Raw genomic sequence first — 16,039 nt, forward strand, 5'->3', positions numbered from 1 at the left:
ATGAATAAAGGCAGCTCCTTTGCAAAGAGCTCCAGGGAGGATACCCAGAAATCAGAGAAGAAATGCAAGGTAAGGGATCTGGAGGGGGTAGAGGGATGGCCCAGGGGACACTAGACAGACTAGATTTCTGAGGAGGTGAGGTCAGAGGCACTGGGGAAAGGGATCAGGGTGTCGGGGAAATCCAGAGCCTCAGGAGCTTCCCACCTTCACTCTATCCTCACCTAACATCTCTGGAGACAATAGGTCTGTGACCTTGCACTGCATTTGGTGACTCTCACTCCATTCTGGAAAGTGAAAGAGCATGCTACCAGCATTAAGCATCTACTGCATGCCTGAGGAGAGGGTAGGGAATGTTACCTATGTTCTTTTTTTTTTAAGATTTTATTTATTTATTCATGAGAGACACAGAGGAAAAGGCAGAGATACAGGCAGAGGGAGAAGCAGACTCCCTGCAGGGAGTCCCGATGTGAGCCTCGATCCCCGGATCCAGGATCCGGGATCAGGCCCTGAGCCAAAGACAGACACTCAGGCACCCCTATCCATGTTCTCTCCGTTAGCCTTGACATTAACCGGGAGGGATTATTAGCCCCAGTTCACAGATCCAACATGGACCTGTAGCAGAGAAAGAGACCTCAGCTGATGATCAGATATGTTTAGCTGACTTGCTGCTAAGATTTATTTATTTTTCTTTCCCAGGCTTTCAAGGATATTTCCAAATACTTCTCTAAGCAAGAATGGGCAAAGCTTGGCTACTCAGATAAAATCACCTATGTGTACATGAAGAGAAACTATGACACCATGACTGGTCTAGGTAACAGACAGTTTGGGTGCAGACAAGCTTGTGAACACGTGACCATCCCTCAGTCCCTTTACATGCCATGGCTTCTTCCTAGGCTGCAGCAAGTGTCCTACACCTTCCTTTTGTGCGGGGGTGGGGGGTGGGATCCTAGGGCAGCTTTGGGACGCTCTGCTGTTTTATATTCTGTGCAGGACTGCGGGCCTGGAGTGGCCACAAAGATGCTCAGACCTAGATCTTGCATGTTTCTCTTCTGCTTACCCTTGTTTGGAATCCCCTAGCTCATAAGCTTGCCTGCCTCTGCTGCCTCCCAGGATTCTATCTTGCATTCCTCCTCTTGGGCTGTCTCTTAAGGAACAAATATTTTTGCTTCTTTCTAGGTCTCAGGGCCACCCTCCCAGCCTTCATGTGTCCTAAAAAACGTGCCATAAAATCCAAGAGGCATGATTCTGATGAAAATGAGAACCACAGGAATCAGAGTGAGTGGAAGGAAGGGCCTGGGGAGAGTCTCCTGAAGCCCAGCTGCTTTGGGGTCCAGTTCTAGGGAAGGAGTCTCAGAGTTTGTTACCTCCAAAGCATTGTGGCTGAGTGAGAAAAGTTGTATGTAGGTTAAGCGTGGTCAGAGGCCATTCATATAAAATCCTAAAGCATGCAAGAGTATATATTTTTATGGCTAATAAGTAAATGGTAAATGTATAAAAACCTGAATGAGAATAAAACCCATCAAATTCAGGAGTGCATAAGGAAGGAGGTCAGGGATCAGAGAGGACTGCACAGATGGCTTCAGCTGTGAATTGTTTATAGTGTTATATTTTGAATAAAGATCTAAAAATAATCTGAAGTAGCTGTGGTATATGGTAAGTTCTGACTAGACTCAGTGGTAAATAGGCATGCGTTTCCAATATTATTCTCCATAATTTTCTGTACATTTGAAACATTTCTTTTTTTATTTTTTTAAGATTTTATTTATTTATTCATGAGACACACACACACACACACACACAGAGGGGCAGAGACACAGGCAGAGGGAGAAGCAGACTCCATGCAGGAAGCCTGACATGGGACTCGATCCCGGGTCTCCAGGATCACGCCCTGGGCTGAAAGCAGGCTAAACTGCTGAGCCACCTGGGGTGCCCGAAACATTTATTTTTTTAAAGGAGTTATTGTTCTTGCTAAACTCTGTTAATGAATAACAGGACAATTAAGAAAAATTTAATTTGGGGCATGTAGGTAGCTTAATGGGTTAAGCATCTGCATTTGGCTCGTCTTGACCCCGGAATCCTGGGATCAAGCATCGTATCAGGCTCCCTGCTTAGCGGGGAGTCTGCTTCTCTCTCCTTCTCCCTCTCCCTCAGTGTGCACTCTCTCTTTCTCTCTCTAACAAATAAATATGTAAATATTTTTTAAAATTTAATTTAAGCATAAATCCATGTGGAGGAGCACCTGGCTGTCAGTAAAGCATGTGACCCTTGATCTCAGGGTTATGAATTCAAGCCCCACGTTGGTCACAGAAACTACTTCTTTAAAAAATGTAGGGGCGCCTGGGTGGCTCAGTCGGTTGAGCGTCTGCCTTTGGCTCAGGGCATGATCCTGGTGTCCCGGGATCGGGTCCCACATGGGGCTACCTGCATGGTAGCCTTGTTCTCCCTTTGCCTGTTTCTTTGCCTCTCTTTCTGTGTCTCATGAATAAATATTTGTTTATTTATATATATTTATTATGATATCCTTGAGTCATGATCCCCACAATCTGGGGATCACGACCCGAGCCAAAGGCAGACACAACCACTGAGCCACCCAGGCATGGGATCTAGCCCCACATTGGGCTCCACGCTCAGCACAGAGTCTGGTTATCCCTCTCCCTCACCCTGCTTGTGCTAGCCCGTGCTTTCTCTCTCTCTCAAATAAGTAAATAAAATATTTTTTAAAAATAACATTGAAAAAAAATAACATTGAAATTAAAAAGGTATAAATCCACAAAAAACTTCCAGGCTCAATTTCATAATAGGGTATAGGTACTCGATAAATATCTTAAAGAGTGATTAATATATTATGAAGTGAAACAGCTATTTTCCTGTTTTACCAAAACCAGATAGTCTTCTTGCTCCTAATCAAACCTGATTCTATCTGTTGAGCCTGGGAGAGGGTCTGAGAAAGTGATCCTCTACACATTGAGCTTTTCTCCTTATCAGTGAGCAGAGGTAACATATGGTGAAAAAGGTAGCAGATTCTAGAAATCTTTGTGTATTTGATCGTGTGTGTACTCACTATAAAGGGATGAAATGTATTCACTTCTCTTCTGCTCTGACAGCACAGTGGTAAGCAGAGTCAGAATTTTCAAACTGTCTCCAATAGACCTATGACTCTAGGAAAATAGGCCAGATTCCACAGGCTCCCAAAATGACTGAGAGGGCTGAAAATCTAGTGCTTGAGAATCTACAAAGTTTCTGACACTAAAGGAGTAACTTTATTCTAGAAACATTTCAGATTCACTGGGCTAAATCATCCAGGGTTCCTCATACACTTGATGGCTTTGTTGAAGTTTAATTGGCATACTATAAAATTAACCTGGCTTAAGTGGATAGTGATTTTTGTTGCCACATAACTTTAAGTGAAAGCGATCAATTTAATTTAATTAATTCAATCAGTTTAATTTCTTTAGGGGGGAGAAGTAAGAAATATATACTAGAATAGGATGGGGCAGTGATGGGGTTTGGTTCACATTTTATAAATCATCAAAAGGAAATTATGAATGGCACCACAAATAAATGAATAAACCATGATTTAAAGATAAGTCAAGGGGATCCCTGGGTGGCTCAGCAGTTTAGCGCCTGCCTTCAGCCCAGGGCGTGATCCTGGAGACCTGGGATCAAGTCTCACGTCAGGCTCCCTGCGAGCCTGCTTCTCCCTCTGCCTGTGTCTCTGCCTCTCTCTCTGTGTCTCTCATGAATAAATAAAATCTTTTAAAAAAATAAAATAAAAAATAAAGATAATTCAAAAGCCAGCCTCAAAATAACTTCTGGATAATGAGTGGACTCATAACCCTTTCCTGCAGAATTCCCTGATACTATATGAGTCTCTGGAGTTTGGGAATATTTGCCAACGAAGTAAAATGACCATTTATCACTTTTTTTTAGATGAACCTCTTCAGGAGGTTTCCAATGTGAAAAAGAGAAAACACCAGAAGGTGAGTATCTCCCAAATCTAAATAAAAAAACAGACTGTTTCTCCACGGATGTGAATATTGGTAAGAGTGGGAGAATATTGAATATACCCTGGCCCTCACTGCCTCCCTTTCCTGATCCCTTTATCACAATTCCTGATGTAGCATCATCAATAGCTTAATGAGTAGCAATTGTGGTAGCCGATACTTCTTTTGTTTTCATAGTGATATCCGATATTATTTTAAGCAATTCACAAGGATTAATTTCTTTAATCCTTCAGAAAACTTCTATGACATTTTCCTATCAGTATTCCCAGATAATGAGGATAATAATAATAATAACTAATCATAAAGATGAGGATATTGTGGTACAGAGATTTTAAGTAATTTGCCTGAGACCACAGTGGCAATGGTAATAATCTGTACATTTTAAACATTTCTTTTTTTAAGGGGGTTATTGTTCTTGCTAGACACTGTTAATGAATCACAGGACAATTAAAAGCCAGAAATTATTTTCCAGCTCATGAACCTTTTCATGTGTGTATGAAGTTCAAGGGTTCCCCCCAAAGGGCTTTACCCCACAGAAGCTGCTGATGTTTTCATTTAGACACCCACTCTTGCAACAGAAGTACCAGCTCCCTTCTGCTCTGTGGCAGGGCCAGTCTCACGTGGCTTGGAAATGGCCTGGGCTGTCAGCCCCTCCCTACCGTGAGCTCCTTTCCAGTCTTGTCTGCACCTGAGGCATCTGTGAAGCCTCAGTCCCCAGCCCAGGGGGACCCTCTGAGGTGCCTGAATTTTTTATTGACTAAGTGATTCTGCAATTGTAGATGAAACTCTGGAAGGTAAAGGGCTCTGGAAGTTGGATTGCCAGTATGTAGACCATTGAGACCATTCAAAGAACAATCATAAGACAAAGTATTCATTTTCATTAATTAGCACATTGAAAAGTTGTACTTTGACTTAGCTTTCTTTTGTTGTTCACTGTTTCATAAATGAGGGGACTGAATGAAAGGTAGCTTAAGATTGTTGGTCAGTGGGCAGCCCTGGTGGCTCAGCAGTTTGGCGCTGCCTTCAGCCCAGAGCATGATCCTGGATCACGTGATCCTGGGATCGAGTCTCATGTTGGGCTCCCTGCATGGAGCCTGTTTCTCCCTCTGTCTGTGTCTCTGCCTCTCTCTCTCTCTCTCTCAGAAATAAATAAAATCTTTAACAAAAAATATAATAAAATAAAAGATTGTTGGTAAGTGATGCACCCCTACAGCAGCAATATTGGTACAGGAACCATTTTGCCTAATTCCACATTAAACATTCTTGCCAAGGTAGGACAGGATGTGACATCTGGCGCTTTTTTTTTATTTATTTATTTTATTTATTTTTTTAATTGGATTTCAGTTTGCCAACATATAGCATAACACCCAGTGCTCATCCCTCCAAGTGCCCCCCTCAGTGCCCATCATCCAGTCATCACCCCCACCCCCCACCCACTTCCCTTCCCCACCCCTTGTTCATTTCCCAGAATTAGGAGTCTCTCATGTTCTGTCTCCCTTTCTGATATTTCCCACTCATTTTTTCTCCTTTCCCATTTATTCCCTTTCATTTTTTTTTAAACCAGGCAAAATGTAGTTTTTATTGATAGGTAACTTGCATAACATATGACATAATTTTATTTTTTCAATTTATTTTTTTATAAATTTATATTTTATTGGTGCTCAATTTGCCAACATATAGAATAACACCCAGTGCTTATCCCATCAAGTGCCCCCCTCGGTGCCCTTCACCCAGTCACCCCCACCCCCTGCCCACCTCCCCTTCCACCACCCCTAGTTCGTTTCCCAGAGTTAGGAGTCTCTCATGTTCTGTCTCTCTTTCTGATATTTCCCACTCATTTTTTTCTCCTTTCCCCTTTATTCCCTTTCACTATTTTTTATATTCCCCAAATGAATGAGACCGTATAAAGTTTGTCCTTCCCCGATTGACTTATTTCACTCAGCATAATCCCCTCCAGTTCCATCCACGTCAAAGCAAATGGTGGGTATTTGTCGTTTCTAATGGCTGAGTAATATTCCATTGTATACATAGACCACATCTTCTTTATCCATTCATCTTTCGATGGACACCGAGGCTCCTTCCACAGTTTGGCTATTGTGGACATTGCTGCTAGAAACATCGGGGTGCAGGTGTCCTGGCGTTTCACTGCATCTGTATCTTTGGGGTAAATCCCCAGTAGTGCAATTGCTGGGTCGTAGGGCAGATCTATTTTTAACTCTTTGGGGAATCTCCACACAGTTTTCCAGAGTGGCTGCACCAGTTCACATTCCCACCACCAGTGCAAGAGGGTTCCCCTTTCTCCACATCCTCTCCAACATTTGTTGTTTCCTGTCTTGTTAATTTTCCCCGTTCTCACTGGTGTGAGGTGGGATCTCATTGTGGTTTTGATTTGTATTTCCCTGATGGCAAGTGATGCGGAGCATTTTCTACTGTGCATATTGGCCATGTCGATGTCTTCCTCTGAGATTTCTGTTCATGTCTTTTGCCCATTTCATGATTGGATTGTTTGTTTCTTTGCTGTTGAGTTGAATACGTTCTTTATAGATCTTGGAAACTAGCCCTTTATCTGATAGGTCATTTGCAAATATCTTCTCCCATTCTGTAGGTTGTCTTTTAGTTTTGTTGACTGTATCCTTTGCTGTGCAAAAGCTTCTTATCTTGATGAAGTCCCAATAGTTCATTTTTTATTTTGTTTCTCTTGCCTTCGTGGATGTATCTTGCAAGAAGTTGCTGTGGCCAAGCTCAAAAAGGGTGTTGCCTGTGTTCTCCTCTAGGATTTTGATGGAATCTTGTCTCACATTTAGATCTTTCATCCTTTTTGAGTTTATCTTTGTGTATGGTGAAAGTGAATGGTCCAGTTTCATTCTTCTGCATGTGGATGTCCAATTTTCCCAGCACCATTTATTGAAGAGACGGTCTTTTTTTCCAGTGGATAGTCTTTCCTCCTATGTCGAATATTAGTTGACCATAAAGTTGAGGGTCCACTTTTGGATTCTCTATTCTGTTCTGTTGATCTATGTGTCTGTTTTTATGCCAGTACCACACTGTCTTGATGACCACACCTTTGTAGTACAACCTGAAATCTGGCATTGTGATGCCCCCAGCTATGGTTTTCTTTTTTAATATTCCCCTCACTATTCAGGGTTGGCGCTGCTTTCTTTGCTGTATCTATTCATCTCTGTGAACGATTCCTTTCCTCTCCCCTGTACTCATCTCCCCTGTACCATCTTCCAGCAGTGTTCTGTCCCCTCTGTGAATTCATACAATTACTTTCCCAGCAGCTTTCTACTAGCTTCCATGTGATCCCTTATATTTTAGAGAACCCCCTCCTTTCTTCCACAGATCACATGGATTCTTAGAATGCTATTCTTCCCCAAATCTTCTGTATACCACACTTCATTTACATGGAGCATTTTGCTGTTTGCAAGACTGCCTGGAAAGAAGGTGAAGACAAACATTCTAGTCCTGGAAACACCCTTCATTTAGGCCATTCCCTTTTGTTCTAACGTTGCTCATAATTTAGGTAAATAATGATCTCCCAGAGTTGTTGAGGGCATTACTCAAGGTACTGCATGTGAAGACACTTTGTAAGCTCTAAAGCACTAGAGAAATGCCATTGATATTGTTTATATGTGACCTTCACATTAAAAAGGTGATGCTCAAAACGGTGAAGGAAGAAGAGGATTCAGACCCAATACCAATAACACCTGGATTTGAGCAGGTTCAGAAAGTGCTGTGCCTCCCTGGAAAAGCAAGTACCTCTGATCAACAGAGTGAGATAATACCAGGTAAGAGGTGGATAGCTATGTGGGAACAACTCCTCTGCCTTTCCTGGCTGTGTTAAGTATGTGGTTTAAGTATGGGGGATGGATCCTGGACAGGCTTGTGGCCTGCCCAGACTGAGGAGCTCACCCAGCTCCAGCTGGGATGTTAGAATATGACTTCCAGGGGCGCCTGGGTGCCTCAGTCAGTTGAGTGTCTGCCTTGCACACAGGTCATGATCCCGGAGTCCCGGGATCGAGCACCACATTGGACTCCTTGCTTAGCAGAGAGCCTGCTTCTCCCTCTCCCTCTGCCCCTCCCTCAACTCATGCGCTCGCTCGTTCACTCTCTCTCTCTCAAATACATAAATAAAATCTTAAAAAAAAAGAACATGACTTCCAGAGTCACCAATTTGAATGGTCGTTGATATAAAAGCCAAGTGATTCTAGGCAAGTCTTCTAAAATCTCTGAACTCCAGATTCCTAGTCTAGAAAATGGAAGTAAAGAATCACAGTTCGCAAACTATTCAAAGGTGTTAGATCTAGAAAGCCTGACCACCTGAAAGGTCGTCAGGCAATTCCATCTGTGATAACCTGGGAACATATCTGACTCACAGTTGTATTCCCAGCCCTCAACTCAATGCCTGACACACAATATGCCCTTAACAAACATAGGTTGAATGAATGAAGGTCTGAATGAATGTTCTGGTAAGTAAAGAGGTTGGGAATCTAAACCTGACAATAGGAGGAGCCAGCATCTAAAATTCTAACTGGCATTTGATGTGTATTGGTGGAGGTCTAACATCTCAGCCTCTCTGAGCCAGAAGATGTGGAAAACAGACTGTTAAATGCCTGTGGGCACTAAAAAGGGAGGAGGCATCTCCTTATCTGACAAAACAGAGACTAACACTACCCAACCCATCCATCCCCCACTTACCACCTCTTCTCTACCATAGGACCCAAGAGAGGGAAGAATAGTATTTGGGCCTACAGACTGCGGGAGAGGAAGAACCTAGTAGTGTATGAAGAGATCAGTGATCCTGAGGAAGAGGACTAACTCTGTAAGTGACCCTTCAGTCCATACCCACACACCTGCAAAATGTACTTTTCCATTATGGTACTGGCATCACATCTTGTCACTTGTTCCCCCAAATCATTACTTTCTCCTAGTCTCTTGAGGTGCAGTTTTGAGGCTAAATGATGAGGTTTCCCATGCTCTTTCTGCTCCATGTTCTGTATAGACAGGGATCCTCCCTACCTAGAATGCTGTGGGCTCCCAAACCCCAGGTCAACTTCTGATGTGTAGGGCACACCTTCTTCTAGCCTAGAAACCCATAGTACAGGTAAGGGAGTCACTGTGGCATGAGCATAAGGTTCTCTTTGAGGAGCAGTGGGAGGTGCTTGCAGATCATGAGGTAGGGCAGAACCAGAGTGCTCGGGGTCTTGCAGGTCTGGATGAGGAGTTTGGTATTGACTTATCGGTTAATCGGAGCTCACCGCCACTTATTTTCCTTCTCTTTCCTTGCCTCAACCTCAGGGATGTGACAAGTGCCCATGATAAGAAGCAGAACCTGGTGGCCTTTCAGGAACATGGGCATGGCTGTGAACTCCTAGTCATCAGGTGTATAGCAAGCAAGAGTTCACAATAGTGAAAAGTTAAGCGTGATTTCTCTTACTATCTGCCAAGTATTCTGTTAGATATTAGAGTTTTGTTAATGAGCAAGACATATACTTAATGCATATTTCTTTTTGTATATCCATGCACTTAACTTAGAAAACAAGTATTGTCAGCTATTCTATGCCCAGAACAGCACTACCCTCTTTTGCTGATGTGATTACTGGGAGCGGTTCTGGTTGTTTGCACATGTTTTTCTCTGTATTTACACACACACACACACACATACACGGTACCACTGTAAGTATCTCCCACCTGCTTTTGCCTGCTACCAGCACACCCCAGACAAGTACCCTTCATCTTGTTCCTGTTCAGCAGGTGCTCTGTGGTACAAACCTCCATTATTCATTTACGTTTCATCAGTCATTGATAATTAATAAACATAAGTTTCAGCTGTTTGCTCATCTCATTCTTGTGCACAGAGCCCTGTGCATATGTGTGTTTCCTTAGCATACAATCTTAGAAGTGGAATTGTTATGTCAAAGAGTTCATTCATTCAACAAACACCTACTGAACGTGTACTGTGTACCAAGCAGTGTCCTAGGTTCTGGAAAAACCTCAGGGAACAAGACAGATAAATGTTCGAGCCCATGTGGAGCTGACATTCTAATGGGGGATGTTTTCAGTTTTCATTTTTTTAAAAGATTTTGTTTATTTATTCATGAAAGACACAGAGAGAGAGAGAGGCAGACACAGGGAGAGGGAGAAGCAAGCTCCTTGCAGGAAGCCTGACGTGGGACTTGATCCAGGGTCTCCAGGATCACACCCCGGGCTGAAGGCAGCGCTAAACCTCTGAGCCATCCGGGATGCCCCTCCAGTTTTCATTTTGATGGACACTGTATACCCCAATCCTGGGGTGGGTGCTGGTTGGACACCTTGGCCTTTGCTCTTTGTAAGATCTCCAGGGTCAGGAGCTCAGATGGTCCATTTAGAAGTCTGTGAGAGGAGACAGGGGAGTAGACAAATATGGACACACAAATGAACTCTGACCAGCGTGTTCCCCATGGTACAGCCTTATTCACAGGGGTGACCCTCCCTACAGAGTCAGCTCCTGGGGAATGTGTAGCAGGGGCATCACTGTTTACCTGCTTCTTTGAGAATATTGTCTTGTCACTTGAGGTCACACCTCTGGGTAGGACGGTCCCAAATCTAGGACTTTGCATTCCAGGCCAGGAGCACCGTCTACAGGAATGAAGGAGGTCTGGTTCACTGCAGTCTTCTCAGGCCACCTTCTCTAATAACCACAGAAAGTGCAATTAATATTCATCCTGTATTTTACAGATATAGATATAGATATATATTTGTATATACATATGTATATGTATAGAGAGAGAGAGAGAGATTATAGATAAAACGGAAACAGACAGATGTCAGATTTATTGCCAGAGTTCCTGAAGCTTGCATGTGTGGGAAGGGATGGGTTTGGAACTCTGACTTCAGAGACATTAAGGAGAACAGATGTGGGGATGCCTGGATGGCTCAGTGATTGAGAGTCTACCTTTGACTCAGGTCATGATCCCCAGGTCCTGGGATTGAGTCCCGCATCAGGCTCTCCACAGGGAGCCTGCTTCTCCCTCTGCCTATGTCTCTGCTTCTCTTTCTGTGTCTCTCATGAATAAATAAATAAAATCTTTTTTAAAAAGGAAGATAGGTGTGTATTGAGGGGAGAGGACTTGATTAAGCTTCAGGTTCTGTCCCAAGTCTCAGGGTAGAGGACAACTTGGATGGCCTTGAGGATATAATGTTAAGTGAAACAAGACAGAGAAAGACAAATAGCATATGATTTCACTCATACCTGGAATCTAAATAAACCAAACAAACAATACAAAACCAAACTCATAGAGAATAAACTAATGGTTACCAGAGGGGAAGAGCATAGCGGGTCTGGGCAAAATGGGTAAAGGAGGTCAATTGTATGGCAACGTAACTAGACTTCTGGTAGTGATCATTTTGTAGGATATATAGATACTGAGTTATAATATTGTACACCAGAAACTTATATAATGTTATATACCAATTTTACCTCAATTAAAAAGATGAGATTTATTCTCCCTTAAGGAGACACATGTACTTGTGGGAACATAGTTTTTGAGTCAGTGAATTAGGCCAGTGATGCTTTGGACAACATTTTCTGTGTTTTGCAGTTTTATCTGAATGGTTATAATCATACAATACATGAAGGTTTTGCTGTAGGGCACCTGATTCAGACTCTGTAAGCAGGTAGGACGCGCTGAGTATTCCTCTTTGCTTTGGGATGACAGGCCATGGAGCAGATAGACTAAAAATTACCCCCTCTTGGGGTGCCTGGCTGGTTCAGTTGGTGGAACATGTGACTTTTGATCTCGGGGTTGTGAATTCAAGCCCCATGTTGAGTGTAGAGATTACTTTAAAGCATTGTAAAAAAAATCCATTGTATACATAAACCACATCTTCTTTATCAGTTCATCTTTTGATGGACACCGAGGCTCCTTCCACAGTTTGGCTATTGTGGACATTGCTGCTAGAAACATCGGGGTGCAGGTGTCCCGGCGTTTCATTGCATCTGTATCTTTGGGGTAAATCCCCAACAGTGCAATTGCTGGGTCGTAGGGCAGGTCTATTTTTAACTCTTTGAGGAACCTCCGCACAGTTTTCCAGAGTGGCTGCACCAGTTCACATTCCCACCAACAGTGTAAGAGGGTTCCCTTTTCTCTGCATCCTCTCCAACATTTATGGTTTCCTGCCTTGTTAATTTTCCCCGTTCTCACTGGTGTGAGGTGGTATCTCATTGTGGTTTTGATTTGTATTTCCCTGATGGCAGGTGATGCAGAGCATTTTCTCATGTGCGTGTTGGCCATGTCTATGTCTTCCTCTGTGAGATTTCTGTTCATGTCTTTTGCCCATTTCATGATTGGATTGTTTGTTTCTTTGCTGTTGAGTTTAATAAGTTCTTTATAGATCTTGGAAACTAGCCCTTTATCTGATAGGTCATTTGCAAATATCTTCTCCCATTCTGTAGGTTGTCTTTGAGTTTTGTTGACTGTATCCTTTCTGGGAAACGAACTAGGGGTGGTGGAAGGGGAGGAGGGTGGGGGGTGGGGGTGAATGGGTGACGGGCACTGAGGGGGGCACTTGACGGGATGAGCACTTGATGGGTGTTATTCTGTATGTTGGCAAATTGAACACCAATAAAAAATAAACTTATTATTAAAAAATAGACAACCCAGAAATGGGCCCTCAACTCTATGGTCAACTAGTATTCAACGAAGCAGGACAGAATATCCACTGGAAAAAAGACAGTCTCTTCAATAAATGGTGCTGGAAGTCCATTATGAACTGGCACGTGCAGAAGAATGAAACTAGACCACTCTCTTACAGCATACCAAAGATCAACTCAAAATGCATGAAAGCTCTAAATGTAAGATAAGAGTCCATCAGAATTCTAGAGGAGAGCACAGGCAACACCCCTTTTGAACTTGGCCACGGTAGCTTCTTGCAAGATACATCTACGAAGGCAAGGAAACAAAAGTACAAATGAATTATTGGGACTTCATGAAGATAAAAAGCTTCTGCACAGCAAAAGAAATAGTCACAAAACTAAAAGACAACCTACAGAATGGGAGAAACTATTTGTAAATGACATAGCAGATAAAGAGCTAGTATCCAAGATCTATAAAAAAATAGTGAAAGGAGGGATCCCTGGGTGGCGCAGTGGTTTGGCGCCTGCCTTTGGCCCGGGGCGCGATCCTGGAGACCCGGGATCGAATCCCACGTCGGGCTCCCGGTGCATGGAGCCTGCTTCTCCCTCTGCCTATATCTCTGCCTCTCTCTCTCACTGTGCGCCTATCATAAATAAAAATTTAAAAAATAAATAAAAAATTAAAAAAAATAAATGTTTAAAAAAATAGTGAAAGGGAATAAAGGGGAAAGGAGAAAAAATGAGTGGGAAATATCAGAAAGGGAGACAGAACATGAGAGACACCTAACTCTAGGAAACGAATTAGGGGTGGTGGAAGGGGAGGTGGGCAGGGGGTGGGGGTGACTGGGTGATGGGCACTGGGGGGGGCACTTGAGGGATGAGCACTGGGTGTTATTCTATATGTTGGCAAATTGAACACCAATAAAATATAAATTTATATATAAAAAAATAATAAAGCATTGTAAAAAAATGGTCCCTTCTCTACAAATGCATTTCTCTTCTTCATTATTATTGTGAGGGGCCAAAGGTACCCCAGGCTCTGATATACTTCTTTCTCAGCATTCCCTACACACACCCTAGGGGACTTTCCCATGTAGGAGGTAGGGAGTTCATGGTCATTAGCATGCCCTCTGCCCAGTATAAGGGTGTTGAAGGCCCACCTAGCCCTTTAGTTGTAATTGTAGTTCTTGCTTTTATTTAAGATTCTATTTCATTTATTCATGAGAGATACAGAGAGAGAGGCAGAGACATAGGCAGAGGGAGAAGCAGGCTTACTGCAGGAAGCCTGATGTGGGACTCAATCCCAGGACCCTGGGATCACAACCTAAGCCAAAGGCAAATGCTCGACCACTGAGCCACTCAAACACCCCCGTAGTTCTTGCTTTTTCATCCATTTACCCTCTGTTTGAAGTTTCTCTGGATATACTCATCTTCTTAGTTGTTTCCTCCTGGTCATTCTGGCTTCCAGTTCCCTTCACCCTTGCAGATCTCATCTGAGCTACTTTCTCTCTTTTTTTTTAAATTTTTATTTATTTATGATAGGCACACAGTGAGAGAGAGAAAGGCAGAGACACAGGCAGAGGGAGAAGCAGGCTCCATGCAGGGAGCCCGACGTAGGATTCGATTCCGGGTCTCCAGGATCGCGCCCTGGGCCAAAGGCAGGCGCCAAACCGCTGCGCCATCCAGGGATCCCTACTTTCTCTTTTTAAGGAATTCTTCACAATTCCTGCTCCCCAAATGGCACCCTTTCTTGTTTTACGGTACTGCATACATTTTTTTCTTCTGTCATTTCAGTAGAGCAGTGGGGAGGTAGACAAGTTTGCTCAAACAGCCATCTTCAGATCATCTTTAAGGGTGTTTTCCCCTTCCTAGTGGAAACCTTTTTTTTTTTTTTCATTTTATTGTGTTCAGCAAATGTCTTTTGCATTTTTCTACATTTGGTGGGGCTGGAGGGCATGGTTTTTTCCAGATTGTATTTGGGCCTACTACATGGTCAAATTTTTTTTTTTAAGATTTTATTTATTCATGAGAGACACAGGCAGAGGGAGAAGCAGGGTCCATGAAGGGATCCTCATGTGGGACTCAATCCCAGCACCCTGGGATCACCATCTGAGCCAAAGGCAGACGCTCAACCACTGAGTCACCCAGGCATACCCTGTTCACTTTCTTTAATGAACAATTCTTGGAGCTTCACCTTAGAGGAGGAAGTGCCTGTTGCCAGCCAGTGTATGTAGCATTTGGAGGGGAATCTACAAATGAGCTTTTTTTAAAATTTTTATTTATTTATGATAGTCACACACACACACACACACACACAGAGAGAGGCAGAGACATAGGCAGAGGGAGAAGCAGGCTCCATGCACCGGGAGCCCGACGTGTGGGATTCAATCCCGGGTCTCCAGGATCGCGCCCTGGGCCAAAGGCAGGCGCTAAACCGCTGCGCCACCCAGGGATCCCCAAATGAGCTTTTCTTAATAAAGATTTTACTTATTCTGAGAGAGAGAGAGAGAGGCAGAGGGAGAAGCAGGCTCCATGCAGGGAGCCTGATGTGGGACTCGATCCCAGGTCTCCAGGATCACACCCTGGGCTGAAGGCAGGCGCTAAACCACTGAGCCTCCCAGGGATCCCTACAAATGAGCTTTTTAATCAACTCACCTGGGGCTCCTGGGTGGCTCAAAAGGTTAAGCATCTGCCTCCAGCTCAGGTAATGATCTGGGGGTCCTGGGATTGAGCCCCAGAGCCCCATGTCGGGCCCTCTGTTCAGTGGAGAGCCTACTTTTCACTCTCCCTGTGCCTGCCCCCTCGGCCTGCTTGTGTGCGCACGCTGTCTCTGTCTTTCTCTCTGTGCCAAATAAATAAAATCTTAAAAAAAAATTATCCTTGGGGCTCCTGGCTGGTTCAGTTGATAGAGCATGCAACTCTTGATCTTGGGGTTATGAGTTCAAGTCCTATATTGGGGGTAGAGTTTACTTTAAAAAAAAACTTATCCTTAAAAACAGTTTTCTTCCCAAATCAATAGAAGTTGGGCAGGATGGGAGATAGATGTACAGGCTCTATTTTGCCTTCCTCCTCCAATCATCTGTTTTTAGATACGTTCTATATTTTTGTCACTATATGAATGTGATTTTCCTCCATTTTATTCTCTAAATGGTTCTTGTTGGTATACAGAAACCCATCAGTTATTGTATATATGGGGCGCCTGGCTGTCTCAGTCGGTAGAGCATGCAACTCTAAATCTTAGGGTCATGAGTTCAAGCCCCACATCAGGCATGAAGCATACTTAACAAAAAAATTATTGCATATAATATTTTGTAGACTGGCTATATGTGGGTTCCTTTGGGGTATGGTTTTGCGGGGGTTTGTTTTGTTTTGTGTGCCTTATAACAACAAACATTTTATTTGCTCACGATTTTATGGGTCA

General features: G+C 43.3%; 1 protein-coding gene across 1 annotated transcript; it reads left to right on the forward strand.

Annotated features, from left to right (window-relative positions):
* Positions 1–8,822, forward strand: LOC121482498 (putative protein SSX6). Its single transcript, XM_041740401.1, has 6 exons — positions 1–69; positions 697–811; positions 1,177–1,275; positions 3,931–3,980; positions 7,657–7,792; positions 8,722–8,822. The coding sequence occupies exons 1-6, from the start codon at positions 1–3 to the stop codon at positions 8,820–8,822; spliced, it is 570 nt and encodes a 189-aa protein (XP_041596335.1).
* The last annotated feature ends 7,217 nt before the right edge of the window (positions 8,823–16,039 follow it).

The sequence above is a fragment of the Vulpes lagopus genome, chromosome X (assembly GCF_018345385.1).
Source record: "Vulpes lagopus strain Blue_001 chromosome X, ASM1834538v1, whole genome shotgun sequence".
NCBI classification, from domain to species: Eukaryota; Metazoa; Chordata; class Mammalia; order Carnivora; family Canidae; genus Vulpes; species Vulpes lagopus.

Excerpts from the sequence above, each read along its gene's own strand:
- LOC121482498 (XM_041740401.1), top strand. The coding sequence starts at position 1 with ATGAATAAAGGCAGCTCCTTTGCAAAGAGCTCCAGGGAGGATACCCAG. Across the intron at positions 1,276-3,930 it reads TGAGAACCACAGGAATCAGA|ATGAACCTCTTCAGGAGGTT; the intron begins GTGAGTGGAAGG and ends ACTTTTTTTTAG. Across the intron at positions 3,981-7,656 it reads AAAAGAGAAAACACCAGAAG|GTGATGCTCAAAACGGTGAA; the intron begins GTGAGTATCTCC and ends CACATTAAAAAG.